Source organism: Ranitomeya variabilis, chromosome 4 (genome assembly GCF_051348905.1).
Source record: "Ranitomeya variabilis isolate aRanVar5 chromosome 4, aRanVar5.hap1, whole genome shotgun sequence".
Taxonomy (NCBI): domain Eukaryota; kingdom Metazoa; phylum Chordata; class Amphibia; order Anura; family Dendrobatidae; genus Ranitomeya; species Ranitomeya variabilis.
In genome coordinates, this window is record NC_135235.1 from 352374126 (window position 1) to 352390113 (window position 15988).

Here is a 15988-nt window from a genome sequence, read left to right on the forward strand (position 1 = left end):
GCCACAGAAAACCTACTGTGTAGCAGTGGGGCTGATTTCTTCCTAATTCTCCCAGAAAAAAAAATAAAAGTGGGAGATTAAGATTGGCAAATCTGCATTAGTGACAGTCGTGTGTGTGGCATCTTTTTAAAAAATTTTCTGCCACAGAAAACCTATTGTGTAGCAGTGGGGCTGATTTCTTCCTAATTCTCCCAGAAAAAAAAATAACAGTGGGAGATTAAGATTGGCAAATCTGCATTAGTGCCAGTCGTGTGTGTGGCATCTTTTTAAAAAAAAATTCTGCCACAGAAAACCTACTGTATAACTGTGTGCCTGATTTCTTCCTAATTCTCCCAGAAAAAAAAATAAAAGTGGGAGATTAAGATTGGCAAATCTGCATTAGTGCCAGTCCTGTGTGTGGCATTTTTTTTATTTCTGCCACAGAAAACCTACTGTGTAGCAGTGGGCTGATTTCTTCCTAATTCTCCCAGAAAAAAAAATAAAAGTGGGAGATTAAGATTGGAAAATCTGCATTAGTGCCAGTCCTGTGTGTGGCATCTGTGTTTGTTTTTCTGCCACAGAAAACCTACTGTATAACTGTGTGCCTGATTTCTTCCTAATTCTCCCAGAAAAAAAAATAAAAGTGGGAGATTAAGATTGGCAAATCTGCATTAGTGCCAGTCCTGTGTGTGGCATTTTTTTTTTATTTCTGCCACAGAAAACCTACTGTGTAGCAGTGGGCTGATTTCTTCCTAATTCTCCCAGAAAAAAAAATAAAAGTGGGAGATTAAGATTGGCAAATCTGCATTAGTGCCAGTCGTGTGTGTGGCATCTTTTTTTTTTTTTTAATTTTCTGCCACAGAAAACATACTGTGTAGCAGTGGGGCTGATTTCTTCCTAATTCTCCCAGAAAAAAAAATAAAAGTGGGAGATTAAGATTGGCAAATCTGCATTAGTGCCAGTCGCGTGTGTGGCATCTTTTTTTTTAAATTTTCTGCCACAGAAAACCTACTGTGTAGCAGTGGGGCTTATTTCTTCCTAATTCTCCCAGAAAACAAAAAAGTGGGAGATTAAGATTGGCAAATCTGCATTAGTGCCAGTCCTGTGTGTGGCATCTGTGTTTGTTTTTCTGCCACAGAAAACCTACTGTATAACTGTGTGCCTGATTTCTTCCTAATTCTCCCAGAAAAAAAAATAAAAGTGGGAGATTAAGATTGGCAAATCTGCATTAGTGCCAGTCCTGTGTGTGGCATTTTTTTATTTCTGCCACAGAAAACCTACTGTGTAGCAGTGGGCTGATTTCTTCCTAATTCTCCCAGAAAAAAAAATAAAAGTGGGAGATTAAGATTGGCAAATCTGCATTAGTGCCAGTCCTGTGTGTGGCATCTGTGTTTGTTTTTCTGCCACAGAAAACCTACTGTATAACTGTGTGCCTGATTTCTTCCTAATTCTCCCAGAAAAAAAAAATAAAAGTGGGAGATTAAGATTGGCAAATCTGCATTAGTGCCAGTCCTGTGTGTGGCATTTTTTTTTTTCTGCCACAGAAAACCTACTGTGTAGCAGTGGGTGGATTTCTTCCTAATTCTCCCAGAAAAAAAAATAAAAGTGGGAGATTAAGATTGGCAAATCTGCATTAGTGCCAGTCGCGTGTGTGGCATCTTTTTTTAAAAAATTTCTGCCACAGAAAACCTACTGTGTAGCAGTGGGGCTGATTTCTTCCTAATTCTCCCAGAAAAAAAAAAAAAGTGGGAGATTAAGATTGGCAAATCTGCATTAGTGCCAGTCCTGTGTGTGGCATTTTTTTTTTTTAATTTTCTGCCACAGAAAACCTGTGTAGCAGTGGGCCTGATTAAATCACTTGTCTCACATATCCCCCCAAAAAAATAAAATAAAGGGATAATAATCTTGCCAAACCTGTGCATCTGTGCGAGTGCTGTCTGTGGTATCTGTCAGTCATTTTGTGCCACAGGAACTATACCGTGATATAGTGGGCCTGATTCAATCCCTTGTCTCCCATATCCAAAAAAAGAGGGACATTTCTATTGCCAGTGTTTTTATCTGCGTCACTCTTGTTAGTGCCATATCTGCCAGCCTCTTTCTGCTAATCAAACTGTGTTGTTGTGTAATACAGTGGGCCTGATTTTAACCTGGCTTCTCCCACACATAAATAGGGACATTTCTATTGCCAGTGTTTTTATCTGCGTCACTCTTGTTAGTGCCATATCTACCAGCCTCTTTCTGCTAATCAAACTGTGTTGTTGTGTAATACAGTGGGCCTGATTTTTCCCTGGATTCTCCCACACATAAATAGGGACATTTCTATTGCCAGTGTTTTTATCTGTGTCACTCCTGTTACTGCCATATCTGCCATCCTCTTTCCGCCAACCAAACTGTGTTGTTGTGTAATACAGTGGGCCTGATTTTTCCCTGGATTCTCCCACACATAAAAAAGGGAGATTTAAATTCACAACCAGTTCACGTACACCTTATTCCTGGTTTTACTGGACCACATAATGGTTGTTAGTTTGATTACATTTTTCCAATAATGAGGAAGTCTGGTGGCAGAGGTCGTGGCCGTGGGCATTCATTGCCAGCTGGTAATGATGTTAGTGGTGGTGGTCGTGGAGCATCAGGTGGTCGTGGGAAAAGCAATATAGCCCCTAAGTCTCGAGTTGTTAAGCCAGCGTCATCGTCTGGCTACACAAGGCCTCGAAGGCTCCCTTTTCTGGGAGTAGGAAAACCGCTTTTGAAGCCGGAGCAGCAGGAACAAGTATTGGCTTTCATTGCTGACTCTGCCTCTACCTCTTTCTCCTCCTCCTCGGAAAGTGCCAAATGTCAGAGCAGTGTGTCGTCAGTGGATGCTCCCGCTCAGGAACAAGTCGCTTCCTTGCGTCCTTCACCCAGAAAACAGTGAAGGATGCGTCAGGCGACACAACTGGTTACTCCATGGAGCTCTTTACACATACCATGCCTGGGTTCGAAAGTGAAATTGTTAACAGGCCATGCCCATTGCAAGATGAATCGGACATGGAGTGCACAGATGCACAGCCACAGCCAGATTATAATGCTGTTCCTTTGACTCAGATCAGAACATTGCCCTCACAGTGTACTGATCCAGAATCTGACCCCGAGGAGACTATGGATCTCCGTCACGAACGCTATAGCACCGGCTTACACGGTGACCCAGAGGAAGGTGCACAGAACATAAAAGAGGAGGTCATAGATGACACAGTTGTTGACCCCGATTGGCAGCCATTGGGGGAACAGGGTGCAGGCAGCAGTAGCTCTGAAGCGGAGGAGGAGGAGCCGCAGCAGACATCAACATCGCAACAGGTTCCATCTGGCAGGCCCGTATCTGGCCAAAAACGTGTGGCAAAACCAAAATCAGTTGTAGGACAGCGTGGCCATCAGGTTAAAGTAGCTCAGTGTGCAATGCCTGAAAAGGTATCCGATAGGAAGAGTGCAGTGTGAAATTTTTTTTAACCAAGATCCCAATGATCAGCGCAATGTCATCTGTAAGAAATGCTCCAGAACCTTCAGCAGAGGTCAGAATGTAAAAAATTTAAATACAAGTTGCATGCATCGACATTTAACCACCATGCACTTGCAAGCCTGGACACACTACCAAACGTCCCTTGATGTTGTAGCACCCTCTCACAATGAAGCTAATCAGCAAGGCGACATCCCTTCCCTCACTGTAAGCCCGCCGTTTACCACACCACCTGCAGGTAATGTGGTGGTTTCGTCGCAAGGCCAAAGCAGTCAGGGAATCACCAGGTTCGTGGTCGGAAAAACTGCACCATCAAGAATACCGTCACCAACCCTCTCTCAATCACCCATGTCCACCGGCACCTCCGCTAGTTCCACCGTATGCAGTTCTCCAGTTCAGCTCACCCTACATGAGACTCTCATTAGGAAAAGGAAGTACTCATCCTCGCTTCCACGTACACAGGGTTTGAACACCCACAGTGCTAAACTAATCTCGTTAGAGATGATGCCCTACCGGTTAGTTGAAACCGAAGTTTTCAAAGCCCTGATGGACTACACTGTACCACGCTACGAGCTACCCAGTCGACACTTCTTTTTGAGAAAAGCCATCCCAGCCCTCCACCAGCATGTAAAAGACTGCATTGTCCATGCGCTCAGCAATCTGTGAGTAGAAAGGTGCACCTGACAACAGATGCATGGATTACGTCTCCATCATGGCACACTTGGTTAATGTGGTGGATGCAGGGTCCAGAGGGGACAGTAATATTGGGACAGTTCTGCCTAGCCCACGGTGTTGGAAACAGTTGGCTGTAGGCGTTCGTCCCCCCTCCTCCTCCTCGTCCTCCAGCAGAAGCGAGAGCTCGTCCACAGACCGCAGTCGCACGACCACTCCATCCGCAGCTGCCACTGTTGCACACAAGGTGTCCAATTATGGGACAGCTTGTGGCAAGCGTCAGCAGGCTGTATTGGCAATGAAGTGTTTGGGCGACAACAGACACACCGCGGAAGTTCTGTCCGAGTTCTTGCAGCAAGAAACTCAGTCATGGCTGGGCACTGTACACCTTGAGGCAGGCAAGGTAGTCAGTGACAACGGAAGGAATTTTATGGCTGCCATAGCCCTTTCACAACTGAAACACATTCCTTGCCTGGCTCACACCTTAAACCTGGTGGTGCAGTGCTTCCTGAAAAGTTATCCGGGGTTACCCGACCTGCTGCTGAAAGTGCGCAGACTTTGCTCTCACATCTGCCGTTCGCCCGTACACTCCAGCCGTATGCATAACCATCAGCGGGCTTTGAACCTTCCACAGCATTGCCTAATCATCGACGTTGCAACAAGGTGGAACTCCACACTGCACATGCTTCAAAGACTGTGCGAACAGAGGCGTGCTGTTATGTATTTGTGGGAGGATACACATACACGGGCAGGCAGTTGGATGGCAGACATGGAGTTGTCAGCTGTGCAGTGGTCGAAGCTCCAAGACCTGTGTCAAGTCCTTCAGTGTTTTGAGGAATGCACACGGCTGGTTAGTGCAGACAATGCCATAATAAGCATGAGCATCCCCCTAATGCGTCTGCTGATGCAAAGTTTGACGCACATAAAGGAACAGGCGTCTGCATCCGAGGACGAGGGAAGCCTTGATGACAGTCAGCCATTGTCTGCTCAGGGAAGTCTACAGGACGAGGTGGCGGGCGAAGAGGAGGAGGACGAGGAGGATGATGGGGATGACTATTTGTTGGATGAGGAAGCTTCTCAGGGGGCAATAGAAACTGCTGGCGGTGCAAGGCCAGGTTCTGGGTTTTTGAGGGAGACAAGTGAAGTGGATTTGCCAGAAAGTGCTCCTCAACCCAGCATAAGCACTGACTTGACAACTGGAACATTGGCCCACATGGCGGATTATGCCTTGCGTATCCTCAAAAGGGACCCACACATTTTAAAAATGATGACAGATGACGATTACTGGTTGGCCTGCCTCCTTGATCCTCGCTATAATGGCAAATTGCAAAATATCATGCCACATGAGAACTTCGAACAGATATTGGCAACCAAACAAGCTACTCTTGTAGACCGTTTGATGCAGGCATTCCCAGCACACAGCGCCGGTGATGGTTCTCACACGAGCCTCAGGGGGCAACAGGGCAGAGGTGTTAGAGGTGCACAGAGCAGAAGTGGCGTAGGACAGAGGGGTTTTCTCACAAGGTTGTGGAGTGATTTCGCAATGACCGCAGACACGACAGGTACAGCAGCATCCATTCAAAGTGACAGGAGACAACATTAGTCCAGTATGGTTACTAACTATTTTTTCTCCATTACCGATGTTCTCCCTCAACCGTCATTCCCCTTTGATTACTGGGCATCCAAAATAGACACCTGGCCTGAATTGGCTGAATATGCATTGCAGGAGCTTGTTTGCCCAGCAACTAGTGTGCTATCAGAAAGAGTATTCAGTGCTGCTGGTTCAATACTGACCGAAAAAAGGACTCGTCTGTCTACCCAAAATGTTGATGAGCTAACCTTCATAAAAATGAACCACTCATGGATTTCAAATTATTTTGCCCCACCTTTCCCGGCTGACACCTAGCTTTCCTGTAAAAAGGTCTTGCTTTGGGACTGGTGTTACTGACTGTTCCAATCTCTTAATTTGCAGCTGCTGTTTGTCCAGAATACGACATGTTTTCACCTCCCTAAATGCACTAACTCCCCCCACGGGGCCCTGGTCTCGCCACTTGTCGCAAGCACCCGTCAGAGTGCCGTTTGTCTGAAGAGGTGCGTGTGCCCACTTTTGGTCGACAGAACTGGCACTGGGTCCCTCATAGTACAAAGAAGTGTCTCTGGCGGTGGTGGCACGCACCCAACGTCAGACACACCGTTGTAACATGAGGGGCCCTGGGCTTGTACTGCCGGCCAGGAGAGAGTGTCCCCCCCCAAGGTCAAACAGTCCTCTACCACTTGCTAAATTATCTGTCGCTGCTCCACCACTGTTTAGTATAGGCGCTGAAATCCTTCGATGCCTGGCACAGACAATAACAGTTTGTTGACATGTATGATGCTAGTTAAAATAGTCAGGGGCCCTGTCCTACATTTGCGCCAGTAAATACTTTGCGCCAAATTACAATGTCTGAAAGTCAGCATAGGAGCACACCCTTGTACCTAAGTATGCCACCCTTTTTTTTTTTGGGGGGGGGGTTATTTTTGTTTTGGATACATTAACATCACTTTAGGTTTTGGGACTCGGAGTACTTACTGTGTCAGACACTCCTTCCAATTGTCCTCCACTGACCACACCAATGCTGCCTGTGTACCCCTGCCACAAAATGGAACCTGCATAGAGCCTAATTTATTATTTTAGGCCTAGGAAGTCTGTCTGCGGTCCCTCCTTCCAATTGTCCTCCACTGACCACACCAATGCTGCCTGTGTACCCCTGTTGCCAAATTTATGCTGCATAGAGCCTATGTTATTATTTTAGGCCTAGGAAGTCTGTCTGCAGTCCCTCCTTCCAATTGTCCTCCACTGACCACACCAATGCTGCCTGTGTACCCCTGTTGCCAAATTTATGCTGCATAGAGCCTATGTTATTATTTTAGGCCTAGGAAGTCTGTCTGCGTTCCCTCCTTCCAATTGTCCTCCACTGACCACACCAATGCTGCCTGTGTACCCCTGCCACATGATGGAAGCTGCATAGAGCCTATGTTATTATTTTAGGCCTAGGAAGTCTGTCTGCGGTCCCTCCTTCCAATTGTCCTCCACTGACCACACCAATGCTGCCTGTGTACCCCTGTTGCCAAATTTATGCTGCATAGAGCCTATGTTATTATTTTATGCCTAGGAAGTCTGTCTGTGGTCCCTCCTTCCAATTGTCCTCCACTGACCACACCAATGCTGCCTGTGTACCCCTGTTGCCAAATTTATACTGCATAGAGCCTATGTTATTATTTTAGGCCTAGGAAGTCTGTCTGCGGTCCCTCATTCCAATTGTCCTCCACTGACCACACCAATGCTGCCTGTGTACCCCTGTAACCAATTTAAAACTGCATAGAGCCAACTTTTTTTGTTAACACATACTACCTTTGTCTGTCTGCGCCACTAAATCACGCTGTCCTCCACTGGAAAAGCTGAGCTTCAACCTTCAGGCTCTCATTGAGTATTTTTTAATGTCACACTGCAGTTGGCCTACTACTTTGGTTGGGGCCTAGTAACGGTGTCTGCCGCTCCCTGGTGTTGTCCTCCACTGAAAAAGCTGAGCTTCAACCTTCAGGCTCTCATTGAGTATTTTTTAATGTCACACTGCAGTTGGCCTACTACTTTGGTTAGGGCCTAGTAACGGTGTCTGCCGCTCCTTGGTGTTCTCCTCCAGATTTCCTTGTCTGAGCTTCAACCTTCAGGCTCTCATTGAGTATTTTTTAATGTCACACTGCAGTTGGCCTACTACTTTGGTTGGGGCCTAGTAACGGTGTCTGCCGCTCCCTGGTGTTGTCCTCCACTGAAAAAGCTGAGCTTCAACCTTCAGGCTCTCATTGAGTATTTTTTTATGTCACACTGCAGTTGGCCTACTACTTTGGTTGGGCCTATTAATGGTGTCTGCCGCTCCTTGCTGTTCTCCTCCAGGTTTCATTGTCTGAGCTTCAACCTTCAGGCTCTCATTGAGCATTTTTTAATGTCACACTGCAGTTGGCCTACTACTTTGGTTGGGGCCTAGTAACGGTGTCTGCCGCTCCTTGGTGTTCTCCTCCACTGAACAAAGCAGTGCTGCCTGTTTACTCCTGTTACCAATTTTGAACTTCACTTGGCCCACTTTATTACTTGGGCCTACTAACTGTGTCAGCCTTTCATTACAGTTGTCCTCCACTGAACAAAGCAATGCCGCCTGGTTAGTCCTGTTACCAATTTTGAACTGCATTTAGCCTACTTTATTCTTTGGCCCTATATCTGTGTTTCCTTCTCATCCTGCCCATTTCCCAGCCACTGCTAGATGAGCCTGCTGGTACATTGACCCAGACCACTACATTCCTCTTGCACTCTACACAGCCAGAATCTGACCCTGTTGAAAGTAAGGTTCCCCTTCCCGCATGCTATACCACCTTACACAGGGACAAAGAGGAAGGTGCAGATGAAAGTGAAGATTCCTTCATCAGGTGGGGGGGGCATACTCGTTGGTGACGTCACTGGCACAGGGCCCCTCATAGTACGCAAAAGTATCACTGCCGGTGGGAGGCGCCCCCGCCGTGCAAACACACCGCCGTACTGTGAGGGGCCCTGTGCCAGTGCCAATGCGAATGAGTGGGCCCCCCCTGCTTGCTCAGGATCACAGCACTTGCAATGTTGAAATACTTACCTCTCCCTGCTCCACCGCCGTGACGTAGTCCACGTTTCCTGGGCCCACTAAAAACTTTAACCAGCCCTACCCCCCAGAACTTTAGCCAAATGACCCCCAATTTCCAATGCCTAACTATTATTATAAAGTAAATTAATATTGACAAGCTTCAGTAACAAGAATGGATGTTTTGGCCATTAAAATGGGCACTGTAGGTGTTTTACTGGCCTCCACTCACTGCCGACTATGCTTCCCCAATGACTTGCATTAGGTTTCGTGTTTCAGCTGATCCACGACCCCGACTTTGCAAGAAGATCGGCCGATTTCACTCGACTCGACTTTTGACAAAGTCGGGTTTCGCAAAACCCGACTCGACCCCACAAAAGTAAAAGTCGCTCAACCCTAGTGAGGACCCTGCCCGCGAAGGCTCACAATCTACAAGGGATGGGTGACAATATAGTAGGTGAGGATAGAGCTGGTCATGCAGCGGTTTGGTCGATCGGTGGTTACTGCAGGTTGTAGGCTTGTCGGAAGAGGTGGGTCTTTAGGTTCTTTTTGAAGATTTCAATGGTAGGCGAGAGTCTGATGTGTTGTGGTAGAGGGTTCCAGAGTAGGGGTGATATACAAGAGAAATCTTGAATACGATTGTGGGAAGAGGAGATAAGAGGGGAGTAGAGAAGGAGATCTTGTGAGGATCGGAGGTTGCGTGTAGGTAAGTACCAGGAGACGAGGTCACAGATGTATGGAGGAGACAGGTTGTGGATGGCTTTGTACGTCATGGTTAGGGTTTTGTACTGGAGTCTCTTGCAATGGGGAGCCAGTGAAGGGATTGACAGAGGGGAGAGGCCGAAGAATAGTGGGGGGACAGGTGGATTAGTCGAGCAGCAGAGTTTAGAATAGATTGGAGGGGTGAAAGAGTGTTCGAGGGGAGGCCACAGAGCAGGAGGTTGCAGTAGTCAAGGCGAGAGATGATGAGGGCATGCACTAGGGTTTTTGCAGATTCTTGGTTGAGGAATGAACGGATTCGTGAAATATTTTTTGAGTTGAAGTCGGCAGGAAGTGGAAAGGGCTTGGATATGTGGTTTGAAGGAGAGATCAGCGTCAAGGATTACCCCGAGGCAGAGAGCTTGTGGAACTGGGGAGAGTTGGCAGCCATTTACTGTAATGGTTAGGTTCATTGGGGGGGTCACGTGAGATGGGAAAAGATGATGAATTCTGTTTTGTCCATGTTAAGTTTCAGAAATCTAGCGGAGAAGAAGGATGAAATAGTGGACAGACATTGAGGGATTCTGGTTAGTAGGGAGGTGATATAGAGATGATGCTGAAAGCCATGAGATTCTATGAGCTGTCCCAGGCCAAAGGTGTAAATGGAGAAGAGCAGGGGCCCAAGGACTGAACCTTGCGGGACTCCGACAGATAGGGGGCGAGGTGAGGAGGTGGTGTGTGAGTGGGAGACGCTGAATGTCCGGTCTGTTAGGTATGATGAGATCCAGGAAAGAGCCAAGTCTGTGATGCCAAGGGATGAGAGGGTCTGTAATAATAGGGAATGGTCCACTGTGTCAAAGCAGCTGACAGGTCGAGGAGGAGGAGGACAGAGTAGTGTCACTTGCTCTTGGCGGTTAAGAGGTCGTTGGTGACCTTAGTTAGGGCAGTTTCAGTGGAACGGTGTGACCGGAAGCCAGATTGTAAGCAGTCAAAGAGGGAGCAAGAAGAGAGATGGGAGGACAGTTCAAGGTAAACGTGTTGTTCCAGTAGTTTGGAGGCATAAGGGAGAAGTGATATAGGGCGATAGCTAGATACAGAGGATGGGTCAAGAGAGGGCTTTTTGAGGATAGGTGTGATGGAGGCATGTTTAAAGCTTGAGGGTAAAACACCAGTTGTTAGTGGTAGGTTGAAGAGATGGGTTAGGGTTGGGATGAAGACTGTGGTGAGGTTTGGGATGAGGTGGGATGGGAGCGGGTCAAGTGCACAGGTGGTGAGATGCGATCTTGAGAGTAGAGTGGAGAGTTGATCTTCTGTAATGGTGGAGAAGTTGGTTTTGGAGGTGTTGGGCTAGGAAGTCGGGAGGAAGCGCTCTGGGGGTTGTTGACCAAAACTGTCTCTGATGCTATCAATCTTCTGCTTGAAAAATGAGGCAAAGCCTTCAGCGGAGATAAGTGGGGGGGGGAGGAGGTGCTGGGGGACGGAGGAGAGAATTGAAGGTGTTGAATAACTGTTTCGGGTTGTGAGACAGGGAGGATACGAGAGATGAGAAGTAGGTTTGTTTAGCTGTGGCGAGTGTGGTCTTGAAAGTAGTGAGGGACTGTTTGAATGCGATGAAGTGCTCGTTGGAGTGGGATCTTTTCCATCTGCGCTCAGCAGCCCTGGAAGCTCGCCTCAGTTCTTTGGTCAGGCTGGTGTGCCAGGGCTGTCTGTTGATTTTGCGAGCTTTGGTATGTGTAAGTGGGGCAGCAGATTCCAAAGCTACAGCTATTGTGGTGTTATATAGAGCGGCAGCGTCATCCGCATTGTGTAAGGAACTTATGTCTGTGAGAGGGAGGAGGGATTCAGAGAATGAATGTAGGTCAAGGTGTTTAAGATTTCTGCGAGGGTGTGAAAGTTTGTGGGGTGGGGATTGTAGACATGGAGTGGAGAGAGATGAGAATGTGAGAAGGTTGTGGTCAGAGATTGGAAGAGGTGAGTTAGAGAGGTTAGATAGGGAACAGAGGCAGGTGAGGATGAGGTCCAGTGTGTGACCATCTTTGTGATTGGCTGCAGAAGACCATTGAGTGAGGCCAAAGGAGGAAGTGAGAGATAGAAGTTTAGTGGCAGCTGAGAGGGAAGTTTCAGTGGGGATTTTGAAATCACCCATGATGATAGTGGGGATGTCCGCAGAAAGGAAATGAAGTAGCCAGGTGGTGAAGTGGTCAAAGAAGGTGGTGGCTGGCCCTGGGGGGCGGTAAATGGCAGCCAGTTGGAGGTTGGAGGGGGAGTAGATGCGCACAGAGTGCACCTCAAAGGAAGGGAGGGTAACAGAGGGTGGCAGTGGGATTGGGGTGAAGGGGCAGTTATCTGACAGGAGAAAACCAACTCCTCCACCATGCTTGCTGCTGGAGCGGGGTGTGTGAGAAAGGTGGAAGCCACCATAAGAGAGTGCAGCAGGGGAGGCTGTGTCAGAAGGGGTGAGCCAGGTTTCGGTGATGGCGAGGAATGAAAGTTTGGTAGTAACAAAAAGATCATGGATGTAGGAAAGCTTGTTGCAGACAGAGCGAGCGTTCCACAGAGCTCCTGTTAGTGGGACAGGGGAAGCGGTGGCTGGGCGAATGGGTAGAAGGTTAGAGAGGTTACGGAAGTTTGTGATGGAGCGTGGATGGGAGGTAGAAATGACTGTGGGAATATGGTGACTATGGAACTATGGCACTGGCGCGTTGTGGTTTTCCTGTATTCAGTTTTAAATCAGTGGAATTATAACTTATAAACCTGAAGTGACCCCACTTCGTTAGGCAAGGTTTATCCCCTACAGGGTCAATTCAGCTTAATATATTTTATATATATATGGATAAATGTTACATACATTTTAGCACTTGTTACTTCCACTTTATAATCTGAGCCCTATTAGGGAATGTGTCATAGTTTAATGATATACTCATATTTTAATTGAAAATGAGGATTATATAGTCCGGTTTGTAAGTTAGGAGTAGGTGTTGGTTAATACAAGTCAATGTATGAGATTTGTGGTACCTATTTGAATTTAGGAGAACGCTGATGTAATCCTGTGAGTGGGCATGTGCAGTTTCCTATTATGAAGATTTTTTGCAGATCTGTGTAGATGTAATCTGATTTTCACACGTGCAGTATATTCTAACAATAATGTTTGCTTTGCGCAGGCGCCCGACGTCATGACTACATACCCGGGAGGATTTGATTATCCGGAAGCGAGAAGGACTGTATGACTAACATAGTTGTCCCCGTTATGATTCTGTGATTTGCGGTAAGTACCGCAACGGAAATGAGAATAGTTTAATGCATTTGGTGGTTCAGATATAATGGATAATAATTCTTATTACTTAATTGCATTTTTAGTATTGTTGTGGACAGGTTATTTAAGGTAAAATTTATTATATTAATGTGGAAAGTCCATTGTATCTGCTATATAACATTATTATTACAGAAAACGCTACTGGTCCTTATAATATATATCATGTGATTGGTTGACCTTATGACATCAGACAAGAGGTCTTAAAAGGTCTAGCATTTTCATTTTTAGGTCATCATAGCCTCAATCCCCTGATGAGGCCAGTCAAGCTGGCAAAACATAGGCTTAGGGCAATATTTTAATAAGCACTATGAAGCTTTAGTAAGGCAATAGAATTAGTAAATAGGTAGCGGCCGTACCTGTTCCATATGCCTATAATTGAATATTGTGGTAGGACAATGAATATGATATAGGACATGAATCCAGTGGATAATATATTAGTGTCCTCTTTATACTGAGCTGACTAGTGCAATTTTAACTCTTATATTTCCCTTATTGGTATTGTTAATAAAAGTAATATTTTAAATCTTTATTTAGGGATTAGTTGCCTTTTGGCAAATTGTTATTCTCAGAATTTTCCCACACTCATGGTGACGTCAGTGAGATAACAGCAATTCATCGCAAGACACTGAGCTGAGCAAGCACAGCTCAGCATCTCTGCTGAGTGGCAGGATGTATAGTCGCATCATGCAATAATGCAGCCTGCCATTTAGATGTAGCACAGCTAGACATGTTGTGGGACAAATGGATTATTATCTTCTTGGTGGATAGGTGAGGAATATTGTTGTTTATTTTTTTAATTCTGTTACAGGAGACATTGACTTCAGTGGACTGGGAGATGACATGAGTATGGTTTAATTTAGATTCAATAAAGGAATCTGTGTCATTCTTTCAGTTATAGGATTTTATTCTGGGGCTGTGTGTTTTTTTATACAATATCACTATAGGGTTAGTACTGGTGGTGTCTAATAGATGCTTCTCCATTTCTAACCTCTGGGCTTGATGTCACTTAACAATACAAAAATGACATCAAACCCCCAACTGTCAGCCCACTTGCCACCGCACCAGGGCAAGTGGGAAGAACTGGGCAAAGAGCCAAAATTGGTGCATCTAAAAGATGTGCAATATCTGAGCAGCTGTGGGCTGCTATTTTTAGGCTGGAGGCCAATATCCATGGCCCATTACCAGCCTGAGAATACCAGCCCTCAGATGTCAGCTTTAAATTGGCTAGTTGTCAAAAATAAGAGGAACCCCATGCCTTTTTTTTAATTATTTATTTAAATAACTAAAAAAAAAACAGCATGAGGACCCATCTATTCTTGATAACAAGCCTTGCTAACACTGACAGCTGAGTGTTGCATCCTGCAGCTGTCAGTTTTGCTTGGCTGGTTATCAAAAATACAGGGGAACCTACATCAATTTTTGTTTTAATTATTTATTTATAGCACAATTGATGTCACATTTCCTGCAGTCTGCCCCAAATTTGAGCTGGTTTGGCAGCTTTTGGACCCCCCTGAAGGTGTTGTCTATGCATTCGGTTTTGCCTCCCAATAAATTCAATGGTGTTCGATTATGTTCGAATGACTACGAGCATAGTTGAACCTTAAAAGTTTTGCTCATCTCTAGTCACTTAACCAAGGTTTTGTGAGCAGTTGCATTTTTAACAAGCTATGCATTGTTAGAATTGTCCAGATCTTCCTGATAGAATCACCTATAACTACCAACTGTCCTTTTACAGCTACATTATCCTCCCTCCCTAATCATTTGCATTACTACCCAATTTGGTAACTTTTTGGGAAATACAGAAACAGGAGTGGCCTTCCTTTTCACTTCCCCTTGCTAAATGAAACAAACTACTTTCCTGCATGACCCACTTCTCTATCCTCTATATCTACCCCAATAATTGTATGCAAATTCTATTTCTCTTTTGCTAAAATATCCTACTGGTCAAAAAAAACCTGCCACCAATTGTAAGTATGAACAAAAAATTATTGAAGATTTGCTTCCAAATGACATGTTTCCAGCATCTTGGCTAGAAGTACTTTTGTATGCAATCTTTCTAATAACCTGAAGATATATAGCAGTAAATATAAATCAAAGATTCAGGCCAAAGAGCAAATTCAGGCGAAGCTCAGTGAACTCACTGTTTGTGATCTCATTCTTATCCTCCTCAGGGGAATCCCAAGAACCTGGATGTGATCGTCCTACTCCCAGATGATAGTTCCTTAACAAGTGGTTGAGCTGAGCACTGCTAAGCGCAGGGTAGTCACTTCGAAGACAGCTCCAGGAAAGCTGTGATAGAAAATTTGTTATTATATAACACTTTTTGTGACATTCTTAATGCAAGGCTAGACTAATAAATAATTAGTTGATGACTTTTTCCCTCAAAAACCGTCTCCCATGTTAGTCTACAAGCAAATAACTACATGCCAAACACTTATTGACAATGGAAAATAAAGGCCTGTTTTTTAATAATAAATTAACAGCAGTAAGAATAACTATCCTTAAATATACTGTATGTCTAAAAGCTTACAGTGTATATCTACAGCTATAATATATATATATATATATATATATATATATATATATATATATATATATATATACATATATATATATAAACTACTAACACTGACCTACAAAGCTATCCATAACATTTCTCCTCCGTATATTTTTTCCGTACTACTCTCTCAATATCTTTCCTCACGTAATCTCCGGTCCTCCCAAGACCTCCTTCTCTCCTCCACGCTTATTCGCTTTTCACCCAATCACCTCCAAGACTTCTCCCGAATATTCCCTGTCCTCTGGAATTCTGTGCCCCAACACGTCTGGTTATCCACAACATTTGGATCCTTCAAACAGAACCTGAAAACTCATCTCTTCAAACAGGCTTACAACCTGTAATGACCACACGGCCACCTCAACACCATCAGAGCTACTGTAACCCCCGACCTCCTGTCGCCTTCCCCATAATCCTGTAGAATGTAAGCCGGCAAAGACAGGGTCCTCTCCCCTCTGTATCAGTCTGTCATTGTTAGTTTGTTTACTGTAAGTGATATTTGTATTTTGATGTAACCCCGTCTCATGTACAGCACCATGGAATTAATGGTGCTATATAAATAATATTAACAGTAATAATAATAATAATAATAATAATAGGATTGCAGGTTCAAGTCCTCTAAGGGGACTAAAAAA

At 45.1% G+C, this 15988-nt stretch overlaps 1 protein-coding gene across 3 annotated transcripts in view; it reads right to left on the reverse strand.

Annotated features, from left to right (window-relative positions):
• RASIP1 (Ras interacting protein 1) overlaps positions 1 to 15988 on the reverse strand; it is a 1394348-nt gene that overhangs the window by 466524 nt on the left and 911836 nt on the right. For all 3 annotated transcript variants that reach the window (XM_077250692.1, XM_077250691.1, XM_077250690.1), the window contains exon 11: positions 14938 to 15085. In XM_077250692.1, the coding sequence (XP_077106807.1) occupies positions 14938 to 15085 (148 nt within the window). The remainder of the gene's footprint in view (positions 1 to 14937; positions 15086 to 15988) is intronic.